General features: G+C 36.1%; 1 protein-coding gene across 2 annotated transcripts in view; it reads left to right on the top strand.

Annotated features, from left to right (window-relative positions):
- The window catches only part of TRMT1L (tRNA methyltransferase 1 like), a 51,218-nt gene that overhangs the window by 10,229 nt on the left and 21,318 nt on the right, over window positions 1–19,671 (top strand). For both annotated transcript variants that reach the window (XM_045877335.3, XM_064594226.1), the window contains exons 4-10: window positions 280–344; window positions 1,954–2,083; window positions 3,894–4,017; window positions 4,432–4,511; window positions 14,460–14,709; window positions 15,110–15,322; window positions 17,431–17,621. In XM_045877335.3, coding sequence (XP_045733291.2) covers window positions 280–344; window positions 1,954–2,083; window positions 3,894–4,017; window positions 4,432–4,511; window positions 14,460–14,709; window positions 15,110–15,322; window positions 17,431–17,621 — 1,053 coding nt within the window. The remainder of the gene's footprint in view (window positions 1–279; window positions 345–1,953; window positions 2,084–3,893; window positions 4,018–4,431; window positions 4,512–14,459; window positions 14,710–15,109; window positions 15,323–17,430; window positions 17,622–19,671) is intronic.

The raw sequence follows: 19,671 nt of genomic DNA, 5'->3' as shown, positions 1-19,671 counted from the left end.
GAATAGATGATAAAATTGAGTCCCAGAGAAGCTAAATGACAAATCCAAGATAACACATAGTCTTGGCAGAACCAGAATTCAAACCTGGATCTCATGTATTTGTTTTTGTACTATATCTTATATAACAAATATATAAAACTAAGTCTCATTCAAATAAATTATGACCTTATAAATAAAAGAAGAATCCAGTTATTACAAAATAAAATTTGCTAATAATTTTTAACGATAATTGAATATTTAATGAACACTGATATGACAACCATCAATTCTTCACTTTAGGTTATAGGATGTGCATCTGTCACTTACCTTGTCGACCAGTGAAACCAAACATTATTGGAGAACAGGTAATCAGATGTTAGATTTCTTTTTAAATTTAGCCCTCTTTAAAGAAAGCATAATTTTTACTTGGCTTTAAGGCTGTGGGCATATTTGGCAATGAGGTTTACTTTAAGATTTTGTATCTGAGTGCTTTCAGATTATCATAGCATGAAAAATATGAGATATATGAAAAAAAGAGTTGCTGTATTGAACTTTTCATTTTATAGTTTTTAATTTTCAGATAAATTTTTCCCTTGTGTTCAAAAGGAAAGTTACCCTATTTACTAATTTTGGAATGAAGAATTTAAATAAAAAGTAATTATTTTTCTTTTAAAATAAATTTTGATTATGGAATAAGAGCCTTCAATTTCTATGTTTAGTAAATATCTTAGTATGTCAATTCGTATTTACCTTCTCTATGCTCTTTCTTTTAATTTGTCAATGGACAGAATCAAGAAACTTTCTGAAATCTTAATAATATCTTTAAAAGTACTTATGTTCATTTTTAGGATACATTTAAGTTTGGGGGGATACAAATTACAAAATATTTTTTAGTAATACTATCCTGAATGCATATTAGCTTAAGAAGTCCTCATTATTAATTTTTTTTCAGGTCACTAAAAAGAGTAAAGTGCTGGGGAGAAAAAAACCCAAGCATTTCTTAAGCAGTAGTCAGGACAGTGGTTGGTCCATCAGCCCTATCCAGGACATTTTGAATATGATAACGACAGTACTATAAGGAACCCTATGCAATGTTCTCGACTATTCTCTATTTGCTATTTGAGCCCAAGTAAATAGGAGGTAGAAGCTCTAAGGGTAAAAGGCATCAAAAGTAGGAAAAAGCCATTGGAGTAGTCTTTTTATTCTCAGCTAAATGAGAAATTATAAAGTGAAAATTTTTTACTTGGACTATTAGACTTTTTATTACGTTTCTAACATTCAGTGGTATGGTGAAACTAGCTCATATTTCTAGAAACCTTGAAAGCTGGTTGTTAAAAATGGCCATCATTAAAAATTAAATTGTATAAATTTTAAAGTGCATAAATTATATTACAAACAAAGGTAGTGAGTACTCAAATCTCATTACTTCCTGATATCTATTTTACTATTGTCCGTGTTCTTTATAAATATATTATATCTGCATGGTAACCATGCTCTCTAGTAGGATATTACACGTCTCTTCTCAGACTCACATTTAGTGATGTCACATCAGTAGCTTGAAATCTGACACGATTGTAGCTTGAAGTTGAACATGGTAGAGTACACATACCACAAAAGCTGCAAACATTATAAATCAGGACTTTATTTTCCTGGAGAAAATTGTTACACAGTGCTGCTAATTTTATGCCATTTTTATAGGTGCTACTTATAGAGAATAGGGTACAGTTATATGCTGACTAGAATGAATGGGAAAAACAAATTAAAGTTGGAGTCTATTATAAAGTAAGTAAAAAGCATGTGTAAATATAGATAAGGAAGTGAAGATCCCTTCAAAGTTGGATGGCAATATTAATACTATCTTCTACACCATTAAGCCCAAGATAGACTAAAATACTTAAATTTGCAATCTTAAATTTCTGTTTCATTGTCTTAGTAACTTATCTGTACATTTAAATTAAATACTCTGTTTGATAGATATCCAGTAAAATGGGCGCCCATTATCATTGTATCATTTGTTCAGCAACAATCACCAGAAGGACCGATATGCTGGGACATGTTAGGCGACATGTGAATAAAGGAGAGACGAAATCCAGGTATATTGCTGGTAAGTTGAGCAATCTCATTAACATATGTTGATAAGTAAATCCTTAAACAGTGGTCCAGTTATTCTTCTCAGACATCAGGTAGATAAAATATAGGGACTTAACCAAATCATTTAGTTAAGTACTAATCCATTACTTGAGGTTTCGTTTTCTTTCTGTGAGGCTCCCAACAACATTCAACTGTCCTCAGTTTAACAAATATATTTAATGTGGGTAAAAAAAGTGATTGATGCCAAAGTAAACATAGGTATCTTAATGAAAGATTATACATAGCTATGTTATACTTACTGTTGAAAAACACTGGAAAAAGGAAGTAGAGTTATATAAAGACCATTTATTATCCTGAAGTGATAATCAGGTTATCAATAGCTTGTTATTACTGAGGCAGCCCCTCTTAAGAATTAAGAGAATGCCTGGGTGACTCAGTTGGTTAAGCATCTGCCTTCGGCTCAGGTCATGATCTCAGGGTCCTGGGATCGAGTCCCGCATCGGGCTTCTTGCCCAGCAGGGAGTCTACTTCTCGTTCTGCCTGCCGCTCTCCCTGCTTGTGCGTGCTCTCTCTCTCTGACAAATAAAATCTTTAAAAAAAAGAATTAAGACCTCATGCCCTAAGGTATCCGTTGTATGTAATGAATTAATTTCTCTCATATACATCTAGAATGGTATTATGTACCTTTCTTTCAAGAATTGAAAAAAATACTGAAATAATTTTCTATAGAGCTTAATTTTCTCATAGAATCTGGTTTGAGAAAGGCTGATCTTTTGAGATATGTCACATGCCACTTTGGTAGGTGTAGAAGAATATAAAATACAATGCTAGGGTATGTTAACTGTGATTTGGCACTGTAAAAAGGGAAATATGGTTGCCATGTAGTTAACATTCTGATTACAATATTATCAAGAAATCCATACGTAAAGAATCTGTATTTTTCCCCACAGAGATATATATGTCTCATTTCTTAAATATTTAAAATATACACACACAAACACATCAGTATTTCATTTGGATTTATAGCTAAATGATTCTAATGTATACTAAATGTAGACTCTTTTTTCCCCCCATTACTTCATACCCATTTGAATATAATTTATGTTTTATAATTGTAGTTATAAGAAAGTGTTCTGAAATCAAGCATGTTCAGGAAGTATAGTGATTCTTAGTCATCCGTGATGCTTATGGAATGAAACAGAGATACTAACTTTATAACCATTATATCACGGTAAGATATATTTAGCAGCCAACCTATGTAAACACAGTATAGTGGTTGATGAACAATAAAGGTATTTTAGGATTTTGTTTTATTTTATTTTTTTAAGATTTTATTTATTTATTTGTCAGAGAGAGCGCACGCACAAGCAGGGCAGAGTGGCAGGCAGAGGGAGAAGCCGGCTCCATGATGAGCAAGGAGCCCAATGTGGGACTCAGTCCCAGGACCCTAGGATCATGACCTAAGCCAAAGGCAAAGGCTTAAAACCAACTGACCCACCCAGGAGTAGGAGTCCCAGATTTTGTTTTATTTTAGGCTTATTGTTCTTAACTAGGTTTCGTAATACAGATATATTGATGTTCTTGGCAGGTAAGATTTTAACTTAATAAACTTTAATTCACCAAATACTTAATTGAGTGCGACTCTTTCCTAGAGACAGTACTGAATAAATCAGTTTTGGGTTGTTTTTCTTTTTTCGTTATTTACCTAATTGATTACATTAACAAAGTATTATAAAGGAAAGTTATTTCTTTTAATGTGTATTGTTTTAGAGATTAAGAATTACTGTATTTCACTGGAAATCTTTTTTTTTTTTTCATTTTAGCTTCTGCTGCAAAACCACCTAATGAAATTTTGAAAGAGGCAGACACAGATGTACAAGTTTGTCCTAACTATTCTATACCTCAAAAAACAGATTCCTATTTTAATCCCAAAATGAAACTAAATCGGTAAGATAAATTGGAAAAAGGGTTATGGGATGTTTCAAATTATTACAGATTACCTTCCTTAATCTTTATATTCTAATATAGTGAAATTTAAAACTAGGTACAGAATGACAATCATCTGTTTTAGTATTTTCTCAGAATGATTGTTTTCTTTTTTCCTACCAAACTAATTTCTTTCTCAGAGAGTAAAATAGGCCTAACTTTATATATAAGCAGGCTTCACATCCTCCTCTGAGCCCAATGTGGGGCTTGATCTCACAACCCTGAGATCATGACCTGAGCCAAAATCAAGAGTCGGGATGCTTAACCGACTGAGCCATCCAGGCGCCCCATCTCACTGTTCTTAAATAAAATAAAATCTACAGTGATGGAGCCATATACAGTAAAATTATTTCAAATTGTTATACTTTCTTCTAGGCAGCTAATATTCTGTACCTTGGCTGCTTTGGCTGAGGAACGAAAACCTTTGGAATGTCTAGATGCCTTCGGAGCCACTGGTAAGTAATGCTTTTTTTGGAACCCCACTTTAATTATCAGATTTATGCAGTATTTTTTCTTAGAAAATTTATATGGGTATTCTATCTGGCAGAATATTTTGATTAAGAACTGAAACTTAAAGACCCATATATTTGAAATTTTGTGGAAAATTTTCAAATATATACAAAAGTAGACTATAAGAAATGAATCCTTTGCTATCTATCACTCCAAAAATTATCAACTTACGCTTGTTCTTGTAGCTGTATCCCATGCACTTTCCCTCATAACTCCTTCCACCATCCTTCATCCCCATTATTTTGATACGAATCACTGATATGTCGTTTGATCTGTAAATATTTCAGTTGGATCTCTAAAAGATAAGGATTTTTATTTATCTTTTTTAGGATTTTAAAAAGATAAAACCATGATACCATTATCACATCTAAAAATATTAAGAATAATTCTTTTAATATCATCAAATGTTAAATATGCCCAATTATCTCACAATTTTTTTAAAAAATCAAGTAGGAATTCAAATAAAGACTATGTATTTCATTGTTTGATATGTCTAAATCTCTTCTTAATCTATATTCACTTCCATCATTTTGTTTGTATGTGTGATAATTATTTGTTGACATACAGCTTGTTTGCCTTATAGACTTTTCCAGAGTCTAGATTTTTGCTGATGGTATCTCCGTGATTCTTATAACATGTTCCTCTGTCTCCTGTATTTCTGTAAATTGATAATTGGATTTTCAGATTTGATCAGTTTCAGATACGATTTTCTTTTATTCAAGAATACTTGTTCACTACAATCAGGAAGTACTTGATGTTTGGTTGTCTCTCTTTTTTTGTGGTGCAATAAACTGCTTAGTCATTCGGCTGTGGGGTGAGAGGGAATTTTAAAGACTGAGAACATTTTTCCCAAAAGAACGTAACAGTAAAGAAAAGGTAATAGAAAGGGTAGAACATTTCTAAGAAGCCACCTGTATGTAATCCAAGTTGTTTTTACCGGTTATAGGAGTATATTTTGGGGAATTTTGTAACAAAAGGATGAAAGCAGGAGTTAGCTGTCCTTTTTAAGTTCCTCTTTGCAGGGGAAAGTAGTGGTTAAAAGCAGTTTAATATCTTGCATAATTTGATCCCAACCTACTTTTCCAAATTTAATTGCCAGCATTTTCTCTTACAACCCTTTTTCTTTATTCTTTTTTTTTTTTTTTTTTACATTTAATCTATTTCACCCATCCTGTGACCCACCTCCCTTCTGGCAATCACCAATTTGTTCTCTTTATTTAAGAGTCTGCTTTTTTCTGTGTATTTTGTTTCTTAAATTCCACATATGAGTGAAATCATGGTATTTGCCTTTCCCTGTCTATTTCACTTAGCATTATACTCTCCAGGTCTGTCCATGTTGTTGCAACTGACAAGATCTCATTCTTTTTCATGGCTGAATAATGTTCCATTGTGTATGTATACTATCTTCTTTATTCATCTATCAATGGATACTTGGGTTGCTTCTATATCTTAGCCATTGTAAATAATGCTGCAGTAAACATAAGGATGCATATGTCTTTTTGAATTAGTGTTTTCATTTTCTTTGGGTAAATTCCCAGTAGTGGAATTACTGGATCATACTCAATTTCTTTTCTTCTTTGAGGAAACTCCGTACTGGTTCCCACAGTGGCCGCAGCAATTTACATTCTCACAAACAGTGAATGAGGGTTCGTTTTTCTTTGCATCCTCACCAGCTGTTTTCTTTTTTCTTTTTAAATTATTTTTATTAACATATAATGTATTATTTGTTTCAGGGGTACAAGTCTGTGATTCATCAGTCTTAACACAATTCACAGCGCTCACCATAGTACATACCGTCCCCATTGTCCATCACCCAGCCCCCCCATCCCTCCCACCCCCACCACTCCAGCAACCCTCAGTTTGTTTCCTCAGATTGTCTCTTACGGTTTGTCTTCCTCTCTGGTTTCATCTTGTTTCATTTTTCCCTTCTTTTCCCTATGATCCTCTGTCTTGTTTCTCAGTTCTTCATATCAGTGAGATCATATGATAATTGTCTTTCTCTAATTGACTTATTTCGCTTAGCATAATACCCTCTAGTTCCATCCACATCGTTGCAAATGGCCAAGATTTCAGATTTTTGATGGCTGCATAATATTCCATTATATATATATACCACATCTTCTTTATCCATTCATCTGTTGATGGACATCTAGGCTCTTTCCATAGTTTGGCTATTGTGGACATTGCTGCTATAAACATTGGGGTGCACAGGCCCCTTCGGATCACTACATTTGTATCTTTGGGGTAAATACCCAATAGTGCAATTGCTGGGTCATATGGTAGCTCTATTTTCAACTTTTTGAAGAACCTCCATACTGTTTTCCAGAGTGGCTGCACCAGCTTGCATTCCCACCAACAGTGTAGGAGGGTTCCCTTTTCTCCACATCCTCACCAACATCTGTTATTCCCTGACTTGTTAATTTTAGCCATTCTGACTGGTGTGAGGTGGTTTTGATTTGTATTTCCTTGATGCCAAGTGATGTTGAGCACTTTTTCATGTGTCTGTTGGCCATTTGGATTTCTTTGCAGAAATGTCTGTTCATGTCTTCCGCCCATTTCTTGATTGGATTATTCTTTGAGTGTTGAGTTTGAGAAGTTGTTTATAGATTTTGGATACTAGCCCTTTAACTGATATGTTATTTGCAATTATCTTCTCCCATTCTGTCGGTTGTCTTTTCGTTTTGTTGACCGTTTCCTTTGCTGTGCAAAAGCTTTTTATCTTGAAGTCCCAATAGTTCATTTTTGCCCTTGCTACCCTTGCCTTTGGTGATGTTTCTAGGAAGAAGTTGCTGCGGCTGAGGTCGAAGAGCTTGCTGCCTGTGTTCTTTTCAAGGATTTTGATGGATTCCTATCTCACATTTAGGTCTTTCATCCATTTTGAGTCTATTTTTGTGTGTGGTGTAAAGAAATGGTCCAGTTTCATTCTTCTGCATGTGGCTGTCCAATTCTCCCAACACCATTTGTTGAAGAGACTGGTTTTTTTCCACTGTACATTCTTTCCTGCTTTGTCGAAGATTAGTTGACCATAGAGTTGAGGGTCCATTTCTGGGCTCTCTATTCTGTTCCATTGATCTGTGTGTCTGTTTTTGTGCCAGTACCATACTGTCTTAATGGTTACAGTTTGTTATAGAGCTTGAAGTCCGGAATTGTGATGCCACCAGCTTTGCTTTTCTTTTTCAACATTCCTCTGTCTATTTGGGGTCTTTTCTGGTTCTGTACAAATTTTAGGATTATTACTCTCACTCTTTGGAGATGATACCATATCATCTGCAAAGAGTGAGAGTTTGACTACTTCTTTGCCGATTCAGATCCCTTTTATTTCTTTTTGTTGTCTGATTGCTGAGGCTAGGACTTCTAGTACTATGTTGAATAGCAGTGGTGATAATGGACATCCCTGCCATGTTCCTGACCTTAGGGGAATAGCTCTCAGTTTTTCCCCATTGAGTATGATATTCGCTGTGGGTTTTTCATAGATGGCTTTTATGATATTGAGGTATGTACCCTCTATCCCTACACTGTGAAGAGTTTTAATCAAGAATGGATGCTGTACTTTGTCAGATGCTTTTTCTGCATCTATTGAGAGGACCATATGGTTCTTGTTCTTTCTTTTATTAATGTATCACGTTGATTGATTTGCAGATGTTGAACCAACCTTGCAGCCCAGGAATAAATCCCACTTGGTCGTGGTGAATAATCCTTTTAATGTACTGTTGGATTCTGTTGGCTAGTATCTTGATGAGAATTTTTGCATCCATGTTCATCAGGGATATTGGTCTGTAGTTCTCCTTTTTGATGGAGTCTTTGGTTTTGGGATCAAGGTAATGCTGGCCTCATAAAATGAGTTTGGAAGTTTTCCTTCCATTTCTATTTTTTGGAACAGTTTCAGATGAATATGTATTTAATTTTTCTTTAAATGTAGAATTCCCCTGGGAAGCCATCTGGCCCTGGGCTCTTGTTTGTTGGGAGATTTTTGATTACTGCTTCAATTTCCTTAGTGGTTATAGGTGTGTTTGGGTTTTCTGTCTCTTCCTGCTTCAGTTTTAGTAGTTGATACATCTCTAGGAATGCATCCATTTCTTTCAGATTGTCTAATTTGCTGGCATATTGTTGCTCATAATATGTTCCTATAATTGTTTGTATTTCTTTGGTGTTGGTTGTGATCTCTCCTCTTTCATTCATGATTTTATTGATTTGGGTCCTTTCTCTTTTCTTTTTGATAAGTCTGGCCAGGGGTTTATCAATCTTGTTAATTCTTTCAAAGAACCAGTTCCCAGTTTCGTTGATCTGTTCTACTGTTCTTTTGGTTTCTATTTCATTGATTTCTGCTCTGATCTTTATTATTTCTCTTCTCCTGCTGGGTTCAGGCTTTATTTGCTGTTCTTTCTCCAGCTCCTTTAGGTGTAGGGTTAGGTTGTGTATTTGGGGCCTTTCTTATTTCTTGAGAAAGGCTTGTATTGCTATATATGTTCCTCTTAGGACTGCCTTTGCTGCATCCCAAAGATTTTGAATGGTTGTGTTTTCATTTTCATTTGTTTCCATGAATTTTTTTTAATTATTTTTTAATTTCCTGGTTGACCCATTCATTCTTTAGTAGGATGCTCTTTAGCCTCCATGTATTTGAGTTTTCTCCAACTTTTCTGTCATGATTTGAGTTCTAGTTTCAAAGCATTGTGGTCTGAAAATAGGCAGGGAATGATCCCAGTCTTTTGGTACTGGTTGAGACCTGATTTGTCACCTAGGATGTGATCTATTCTGGAGAATGTTCCATGGGCACTAGAGAAGAATGTGTATTCTGTTGCTTTGGGATGGAATGTTCTGAATATATCTGTGAAGTCCATTTGGTCCAGTGTGTCATTTAAAGTCTTTTTTTTTTTTTTTTTAAGATTTTATTTATTTTTTTGACAGAGAGAGAGACAGCGAGAGGGAACACAAGCAGGGGGAGTGGGAGAGGGAGAAGCAGGCCTCCCGCCGAGCGGGAAGCCCGATGCGGGGCTCGATCCCAGGACCCTGGGATCATGACCTGAGCCGAAGGCAGACGCTTAACGACTGAGCCACCCAGGCGCCCCTCATTTAAAGTCTTTATTTCCTTGTTGATCTTTTGCTTAGATGATCTGTCCATTTCAGTGAGGGGGGTGTTAAAGTCCCCTACTATTATTGTATTGTTGTCAATGTGTTTCTTTGATTTTGTTATTAATTGGCTTATATAATTGGCTGCTCCCATGTTAGGTGCATAAATAATTACAATTGTTAGATCTTGTTGGATAGACCATCTAAGTATGATACAGTGTCCTTCCTCATCTCTTATTATAGTCTTGGGTTTAAAATCTAATTTGTCTGATATAAGGATTGCCACCTCAGCTTTCTTTTGGTGTCCATTAGCATGGTAAATGGTTTTCCACCCCCTCACTTTCAATCTGGGGGTGTCTTTGGGTCTAAAATGAGTCTCTTGCAGACAGCATATTAATGGGTCTTGTTTTTTAATCCAATCTGTTATCCTGTGTCTTTTGATTGGGGCATTTAGCCCACTTACATTCAGGGTAACTATGGAAAGATAGGAATTTAGTGCCATTTTATTGCTGTAAGATGACTGTTACTGTATATTGTGTCTGTTCCTTTCTGGTCTGTGTTACTTTTAGGCTCCCTCTTTGCTTATAGGACCCCTTTCAATACTTCTTGTAGGGCTGGCTTCATGTCTGTGAGTTCTTTTAGTTTTTGTTTGTCCTGGAAGCTTTTTACCTCTCCTATTTTCAGTGACAGCCTAGCTGGATATAGTATACTTGGCTGCATATTTTTCTCATTTAGTACTCTATCATGCCAGTCCTTTGTGGCCTGCCAGGTTTTGTGGATAGGTCTGTTGCCCTTCTAATGTTTCTACCATTGTAGTTGCAGACCTCTTGTCCCGAGCTGCTTTCAGGATTTTCTCTTCCTCTCTGAGACTTGTAAGTTTTACTATTAGATGTCAGGGTGTTGACCTATTTTTATTGATTTTGAGAGGGGTTCTTTTTGCCTCCTGGATTTTGATGCCTGTTTCCTTCCCCAAATTAGGGAAGTTCTCTGCTGTAATTTGCTCCAGTATGCCTTCTGCCCCTCTCTCTCTTTCTTCTTCTTCTGGGATCCCAATTATTCTAATATTGTTTCGTCTTATGGATCACTTATCTCTCGAATTCTGCCCTCGTGATCCAGTAATTGTTTATCTCTCTTTTTCTCAGCTTCTTTATTCTCCATCATTTGGTCTTCTGTATCACTAATTCTCTCTTCTGCCTCATTTATCCTAGCAGTTAGAGCCTCCATTTTTGATTACACCTCATTAATAGCCTTTTTGATTTCGACTTGGTTAGATTTTAGTTCTTTTATTTCTCCAGAAAGGGATTCTCTAATATCTTCTATGCTTTTTTCTTTTTCTTTTTTTTTTTCCGTAAAGATTTAATTTATTTATTTGACATAGAAAGAGACAAGCAGGGGAGGGGCAAAGGGAGAGGGAGAAGCAGACTCCCGCTGAGCAAGGAGCCTGATGCAGGGCTTGATCCCAGGACCCCAGGATCATGACCCAAGCCAAAGGCAGACACTTAACTGACTTAGCCACCCAGGTGCCCCTCTTCTATGCTTTTTTCAAGCCCAGCTGGTGTCTTTATAATGGTCATTCTGAACTCTAGTTCAGACACCTTACTAATGTCCGTATTGATTAGGTCCCTGGCAGTCAGTACTGCCTCTTGTTCTTTTTTTAGAGGTGAGTTTTTCCGTGTTGTCATTTTGTCCAGAGGAGAATAGATGGATAAGAGAACAAAATGCTAACAGTAACAACGACCCCAGAAAAATATACGCTAAACAAATCAGAAGAGACCCGAAAGCGGGGGAAAAGAAAGGGAAAAAAAAAAGAAGGAAAATGAATATGATCAGGCTGGTTAATAGAACAGAGCCACACACTAGATTTTGGGTGTATTTTGGTCTGTTAGAAGAAATTGCTTCCCAAAATTTTAAAGAAATCTTATATATATATAAAAAAATAAGGGTATGTACGATGAAGGGATGGAATATGACTGTAAAGATGAAAATTAAAAAAGATTTTTAAAAAGAAATTGTTAAGAAGTTGGTTGAAAAAAGAGAATGTGATCAGGCAGGAGACTAGGCCAACGTCTTACACTAGATTTAGGGTATATTTTGGTCTGTTAGAGGAAACTGTATCACAAAATTTTAAAGAAAGAAAAACATATATATATACAAAAAATAAGGTTAACTACAATGAAGGGATAGAATATGACTGTAAAAATGAAAATTAAAAAAGGTTTTAAAAAAGGAATTGATAAGATGTTGGTTGAAAAAGGAAAGAAGAAAAATTCAACTAAAAAATAGAAGAAAAAATAAAGAAAATTTTAAAAATTAACTTTGAAAAACTAAAGGATCATGGGAAAAAATCCATGAGTTTTATGTGCTGTGTTCCCCTAGTGCTGGAGTTCTGCCATTCTCATTGGTCAGTAAACTTGGTCTTGGCTGGCTGTTCTTGCTGATCTTCTGGGGGAGGGGCCTTTTGCCGTGGTTCCCAAATGTCTTTGCCAGAGGTGGAATTGCCCCGCCCTTGCCGAGTCCAGGCTAAGTCATCTGCTCGGGTTTGCCCTCAGGAGTTTTTGTTCCCTGCAAGCTTTCCGTACAGCTTTGAAGGATGAGAGTGAGGAATGGCGGCCTCCCAATCTCTGGTCCAGGAGGAGCTGAGAACTCGGGGCCCCACTCCTCAGTGCACCTCCAGGGAAAAGCAGTCAGTCACTCCCATCTCCCCGGTCTCCGGCTGCACTCTGTGCTCCCCCAGCCTGTGACCGAGTGTTTCTTTCCCTGGCACTGGACCCTGTGTGGAGTCTCCAAACCCAGCAGATCCCTGCGGTGCGCTGCTGCGCCGCTCCTCCTGGGGGAGGAAGGGGAATCTCCCCAGATCTGCCACTTGTTCGGTCCCTGCTGGAAGAGCAGTGGCCCGACTGTGCCGTGGATCACGGTTTATGGCAACCCCAAGCTGAGAGCCCGCGCCTCGGCTCCATCTCTGCAGCTGGCTTCCCTGTTCCAATACCTGGGAGCTCTGCCACACTCAGGCACCCCCGGTCTTTCTGTGACCCCGAGGGTCCTGAGACCATACTGTCCCAGCTAGGGTTCCACCCCCTGCTTAGCCAGTGGAGCGACGTTCCTCAGTGGAGCGGACTTCTAAAAGTTCCGATTTTGTGTCCCGCGGCTCTATCACTTGCCAGTAGCGGCTGACAGAGGCTCCCTCCCCCGTGGTCTTATCTTCCCATATATCGCCTCAGATTCACTTCTCCACACGTCCTACCTTCCAGAAAGTGGTCGCTTTTCTGTTCATAGAATTGCTGCTATTCTTTTCTTCGGTCTGTTGAGTTTGTAGGTGTTCTGAATGGTTTGGTAAGTATCTAGGTGAATTCCTGGGACCAGTCGAAATTTAGGTCTCCTACTCCTCTGCCATCTTACTCCTCCCTCCAACAGTTGTCTTTTTGATTGTAGCCATTCTCACAGGTGTAAGGATGATATCTCATTTTTATTTACATTTTACTCATCATTAGTGATGTTGAGCATCTTTTCATGTGTCTGTTGGCCATCTGTATATCTTCTTTGGACTCTTGACCATCTTCACCCAATTCTTCCACCCTCTATCCCCCACCCCACCCCCACCTCTGGCAACCTACAAATCTGATCTCTTTCTATGAGTTTGGTTTTTTTTAGATTCCACATATAAGTGCGATCATACAGTATTTGTCTTTCTCAGACATTTTACTGAACATAGTGCCCCAGTGGTCCATCCATGATGTCATAAGTGGCAGGATTTTCTTCTTTTTTATGGCTGAATAGTAATTTTGTGTGTGTGTGCATATATCACATTTTCTTTATCCATCAGTGGACACTTAACGATTCCATGTCTTGGCTATGGTGAATACTGCTGCAATGAACTATTTTGTCACCTGAAATCATTAAAGCTAATGTCTGAGCTTTTCAGTCCTTTCTTGTAATGTTCCTTTGTAAACTTAAATCAGTTCATAGCAGTCAGTTTGCATGCTTTCCCATCTCTAAAAATGTGAATATTAGAACTAATCACAAGCTTGTTATGAGAACCTGAAAATATTTGTAAAGACCGTGGCACATAGTAGATGTTAAATGTTTACGTTTATGAGGCACGTGAGTGGAGACTTTGGCCAGGACTTGTAGCACAGAGAGGGTTCTAATCCGCAGCGGCTGGGCCTGTGCCACCATCTCCTGTATTGCAATGAATGGCCCTTACAGCGCTAATCCAGGAGGTGTAGGGAGCCTGTGAGGAGAGACTTTCTTTGTCTGAATTCCTGATCATTTGCTTACATATACAGAGTTGTTTTGTTTAACTCACAATGATGCTGTTGTACAGTGTTTGAAAAAATGGTTGAAAAAATGGTGGTCCACTAAAGTTGTTTTCGTATTTTGGGGCATTAGGTAAACTGCAGCAGGAGGAGTTTCAACTTCCCATCCCCCAAGCAGAGTAACTCCACTCTTACTCATATTGTATATTGGGTTTCTCTGTAAGATTTTGTTTGAAAAAAGCATTCCATTGTAAGAAATTTTTACAAAGAAAACCTATTCCCCAAAATAATCAGAACAAATATGGTTATTTTATTTGAATACGTGTTACAGAAAAGCTTTAGAAAAAGTATTAATGAAAATCTGTTAGGCACATTTTGTGTGTGCGTGTGTGTGTGTGTGTGGTAACTTTTCTTCAGAGGCTTTGTAGTGAGAAAGTAAAAAAAGAATTATTTATGAAAATATTAAGATTTTGAAACAGTTTGGTTTTGTTTTTATAAAATATTTATTATATACTGTTTTTATTCTTTAATTACTATAATTTAAAATTCATTTTCCTTCACATTTCTTTTAAGGGATAATGGGATTACAATGGGCAAAACATCTTGGAAGTGCAGTTAAGGTTACAATTAATGACTTGAATGAGAACTCTGTGACACTGATTCAGGAAAACTGCCATTTAAACAAATTGAAAGTGGTGGTGGACAGTAAGGAAAAGGAAGAGAGTGATGATATTCTTGAAGAAGGAGAGGAAGACCTTGGTAATATTAAGGTGACCAAAATGGACGCCAATGTACTGATGCATTTGAGATCCTTTGATTTCATGTAAGTGAAAAAAATTTGCTGTGTCACTTTTTGTGTATGTGTGCGTGTGTTTGTCACTTTCTAAACTGGCCTGGATTTTTGGTGGGGGGACTAAGCCTGTTGTTTGTTTATTTGCATTAATACAGTTTTTTCCATTGGCCTAAGGAATGCAATAAGTACATTTTCTAGCATTTGAAATAAAATTCCCAGGCATGACAATTTTCTTCTAAGCCTGATTCACTTTTATATGTCTGACGTATCATATGATCATTTTATTACTTAATTTAAAAACAGAATTATATATTTAAAATTGATTTGTAAAGTACTTTTGAATCCATGGAATTTTATCATTAGACATAATGATAGTGGTACCATTTTGATTACTAGTAAGATTTTAAATATGTATTCTTTCTGATTTTAGACACCTAGACCCTTTTGGAACATCTGTGAACTATCTAGATTCTGCATTCAGAAATATAAGAAACCTTGGCATAGTTTCAGTGACTTCTACAGATATCAGTTCTTTATATGCCAAGGCACAGCATGTTGCCCGGCGTCACTACGGCTGTAATATTGTCCGAACTGAATATTACAAGGAACTAGCGGCCAGAATTGTTGTAGCTGCAGTGGCAAGGTACCAGATTGACAACAACGTACCTAGTACGTTTTGGGTATATGATAGAGATAATATTACAAAAAGTGCCAGTTGCATTTTTCAAAATATGCACAAAGTGCAAATTCTGTATTCGTGTCCATAATCTTGATTTGTTTCATAATCTAACGTTTTTGTTATAATTTGATTTAAAAGTTTTGTGCCTAAAATAGTTTACTCTCCAATGAAAAGTTTTATTAAAATTAGTTTAAGAGAGGGAGACAAACCATAAGAGACTCTTAATCTCAGGAAACAAACTGAGGGTTGCTGGAGTGGGGGGTGGAGTGGGAGGGATGGGGTGGCTGGGTGATGGACACTGGGGAGGGTATGTGCTATGGTGAGTGCTGTAAGTTGTGTAAGACTGATGAATCACAGACCTGTACCCCTGAAACAAATAATACGTTATATGTTAATTGAAAAAAAAAGTTAATAAAAAAATTAAGAAAGAAGAGATAAAAATGAAAGTTAATGTCAAATCAGTTATTTTAACAATGTAGGGTAGATGGGGGATAGCACCATGAAAAGAAAATGCAAACGTTGTTTTAAGATTTAGAAAAATTCGGGGTTTTGTGGGTGGAGTTTATTTTATATTTATTTATTCATTTTTAAGTAGGTGCCATGCCCAGCATGGAGCACAACACAGGGCTTGAGCTCATGACCCTGAGATTAAGACCTGAGCTGAGCTCAAAAGTCGGACACCTAAGTGCCCAGAAAAATTTGTTTTTGTTTTTTTGGTGTTTTTTTAAGATTGATTGATTTGATTTTTTTTTTTAATTAATTAATTTTTTTTTTTTTTTTTTTTAGAGGGAGGGGAGGGAGAGAGCTCGAGCAGAGGGAGAGAAAAATCTCAAGCAGATTCTGCACCAAGCATGGAGCCCAGTGCGTGGCACAATCCCACAACCCTGAGATTATGACCTGAGCCGAAATCAAGAGTTGGAGCTCAACCGACTGAGCCACCCCAGCACCCAAAAAATCGTTTGTTTTATGTCTGTTTCATTTCCTTTATTTACATAGTTTGAATAAAATGATGGCTTTATAGGGGTGCCTGGCTGGCTCGATCGATGGAGCATGTAACTCTTGATCTCGGGGTCGTGAGTTCAGACCCCATATTGAGTGGAGATTACTAAAACAAAAATAAAAATAAACATAAATAAACTTTTAAAATGATGGCTTATAAACTTGATTCTGCAAAATGATCTTACCTACAAAACAAAAAGTTCTGTTTTTCATCAGGATTTCTAAACAGTTAAAGAAAGGCTTTTTCTTTTTTTGAGCACCCACTTTAATCAGAATATTCTGCTAGAAGAATAATATAATATATATTGACCCTGAGAGTATAGATAATGCATTATTAGCCAGTTCATTCACTAGCCTCAACACTGGGTTCACAGCATTTAGATTGAAATTCCTACCTCAACATATTACGGATTATAGTAGACTTCATATACCTTTGGTGTTATTCCTAACTATCTGAAAACTCTGATATCCAGTATGTATACACACCAAGGACCTATTGTATATACTTAAAAATGTTTATGATGTAATATCAACAAGTTGAAATTAATACATATGAACTAAGTACATACAACTGCAGAGGGAAAACTAAGTACATAAATGGTGTATCAATTAGAATTTAATCCAGAAGTCTATAAAATTAATAGTGGCAAAAACTTTGCCTATTCATTTTTCACTGAACATTCAGCACATACTAGCCTGCATGTAGTTAGTCCTCAATAATCATTGTTTGGAAGAAGCTTTTATAGAAAAGAGTAGATAAAAAGGAAGAAGGGTGGTGGTGATGACAAGAAACAAAGTGACACTGAAAATCAGGATGTAGTCTTACTGAGAGGATACCATAATGGAGATTGTCTAGTTACTAAAGATTCTGCCAAGCATCCTTTGTTACCCGTGTTTCAGTTTGTGTAAAAGTTACAGCAATGATTTTTTAAAAACACTGCTACTAAGAATTGAACTTTCCTTATTTTCCCATAACCCATCCATGGTTTCCTGTCCAGGTTAGTATTGTCAATATAATGCCAAACAAAGAAAAATGATAAGCCCCCAAAATAACTTGAAAAATTTCTTTCCAGAGCTGCAGCCCGATGTAACAAAGGCATTGAGGTACTGTTTGCAGTGGCTCTGGAACATTTTGTGTTGGTTGTCGTGAGAGTTTTGAGGGGGCCTACCTCTGCAGATGAGACAGCCAAGAAGATTCAGTACCTGATCCATTGTCAGTGGTGTGAAGAGAGAATTTTTCAGAAGGATGGTAATATGGTAGAAGGTAAATTCAGATTTCTCTTGACTGTATATTGTGTTTATGTATAAGCCTCCAATGAATAAGTCATTATCACATCCCTAATTACACATATTGTTGTCCTTTGATTTTAAAGATTACAGTGCTAACTTTATTTCCTATACTGGATTTCCTTTCATCAACAGACAAGACATTCGTGTGAGTTTATTAAAGTTATTTACTCATGCTCTACAATTTATGCTCTCTAGCTCTGCCCTCTTTTGAAACATATAGAAATAACTTAGTTTCCACTGCCACTAATTTTAGGAACATAAGTCAGATTACTTCTTTGTCTAGGGTGTTTCAAATCACTAATTTTATAAAAATAATTATCATGTTTCTGGCTTAGTATAAAAACCATCCGTTATAAAATTCCTTCAGTAAACATTTACTGAGCCTCTACTATATGCCAGGCATGGGGATCAAAGAAAAAGATGAAGCTTATGCCCTTACAAAGCTGTTTCTGTTTTGCTTTTCTGGGGCATAGAAACAGATGCCCATTGTTTTCTGTTAGATTCTTGGCATGTTTTAGTATGGATTTTTAAGAATTCCTTACATATTAGAGTTTAACCCTTGTGATATGAGTTGCAAATATTTTTTCTCATTTTGTGAATTCTGTTGAAATCTGTTTTTTTTCATCTTTCATATGCATAAGTTTGTTGTTGCTGTTATAAAGTTAATTGAATTTTATGTATTCTGGATTTTGTCTATATTTAGAAAGAATTTTCATGTTTCTATATTCAGGGTAGGTTATGTTCTATTGAATAATTCACCTTTCTCCACCAATGTGAGAATACCATTTTTTTCTTATACTAAAGAATATATTTGAGTTTGTTTCTGGATTTTCTATTCTGTTCCAGTGGTTGAATATCTATTCATACACCTCTATTGCACTATTTTGATTACAGAGGCTCTTTAGTGTTTAATATCTGTTACAGCAGTCCCTCTTCAAAGCTCTATTTTTGGAGTGTTCCTGGTAAAGGATCTTCCTTTTTTCTTAATAAAAGAGTAAATGAATAGACAGCTAGTATTTTATTTTGATTTTATTAAGGAGGATAGATACTGTTGTGATTTTCAGATTTCCTAATAACCTAGTATGCTTTTCATTTGTGCAAGTACTTTTGCTACAGTGTTAGTGAGAATGGGAAGGCATCCTGTCATGTTGCTTTAGTTCTCTCTGGTCCTTTCTGATACAAGCATGGATCTGAGATACCTATCGTTTTTCATGTTAAGAAAGTATCCTTCATTTCCAGTTTTATTGTATTTTAGCAAAGATGCTGAATTTTGTCATGTATTTCAGCACCTGTGGAGATGATTATGTGGTGTTTCTTCTTAGGTCTATTGATTTGATTAGTTTTAATAAAATTTCCCAGTATTGAACCATTCTGCCCTTCTAGAATAAACTACTCGGTCAGGAAGTATTTTCTTAAGATAGATTCTATTTGTTAATTTTTTAAATTTTGTTTTAATATTCATAAATGAGATGGTGTATAGTTTTCCTTTTTAGCATAATTTTGATTGGGCTTTGGAATCTGTTTAAACTTGGAAAGAATTTGGAACTTTGCCCTTTTTTTTCCTTTTCGGTTGTTGGGAACAGGATAGCTTTAGCTTTTCTGAATTATTTACATAGAGTTGAGGCAAGTGGTATCTAATGGTTCTTTTTAATTTTCTTGGTTTCTGTGGTTATATTCTCTTTTTTTAATTTTTAATACTTGTTCTTTCTGACTTCTCTCTTGACTACCTTAGATACTGGTTTATCTGTCCTATTGTTCATTTATTACCTTTCTTAATGTTTTACTTTTGTAGTAGTAAATATGTATTCCAAAATTTGAATTGTTTTGGTTTTAAGTAATATAGTTTGGCTTCTTGGCATCATAAATGAGGTAATCACCCTCCCATTTTCCATTTTCCCTTCCCAGTTTGTGCTCATTATACCATTTATATGTTATTAGAATATGTAACATTTATATTCTATTGTGCCAATAAAATCTATACATTAAACGTGTTTAATAATCATCATCACTCTTTTTGCCATAAT

This window comes from Mirounga angustirostris, unplaced genomic scaffold, assembly GCF_029215605.1.
Source record: "Mirounga angustirostris isolate CCGP_5_RB_7025 unplaced genomic scaffold, mMirAng1.0.hap1 SCAF_6, whole genome shotgun sequence".
Taxonomy (NCBI): Eukaryota; Metazoa; Chordata; class Mammalia; order Carnivora; family Phocidae; genus Mirounga; species Mirounga angustirostris.
The sequence above is the reverse complement of the archived record's forward strand: the minus strand, read 5'-3'. Positions and strand labels throughout refer to the sequence as shown.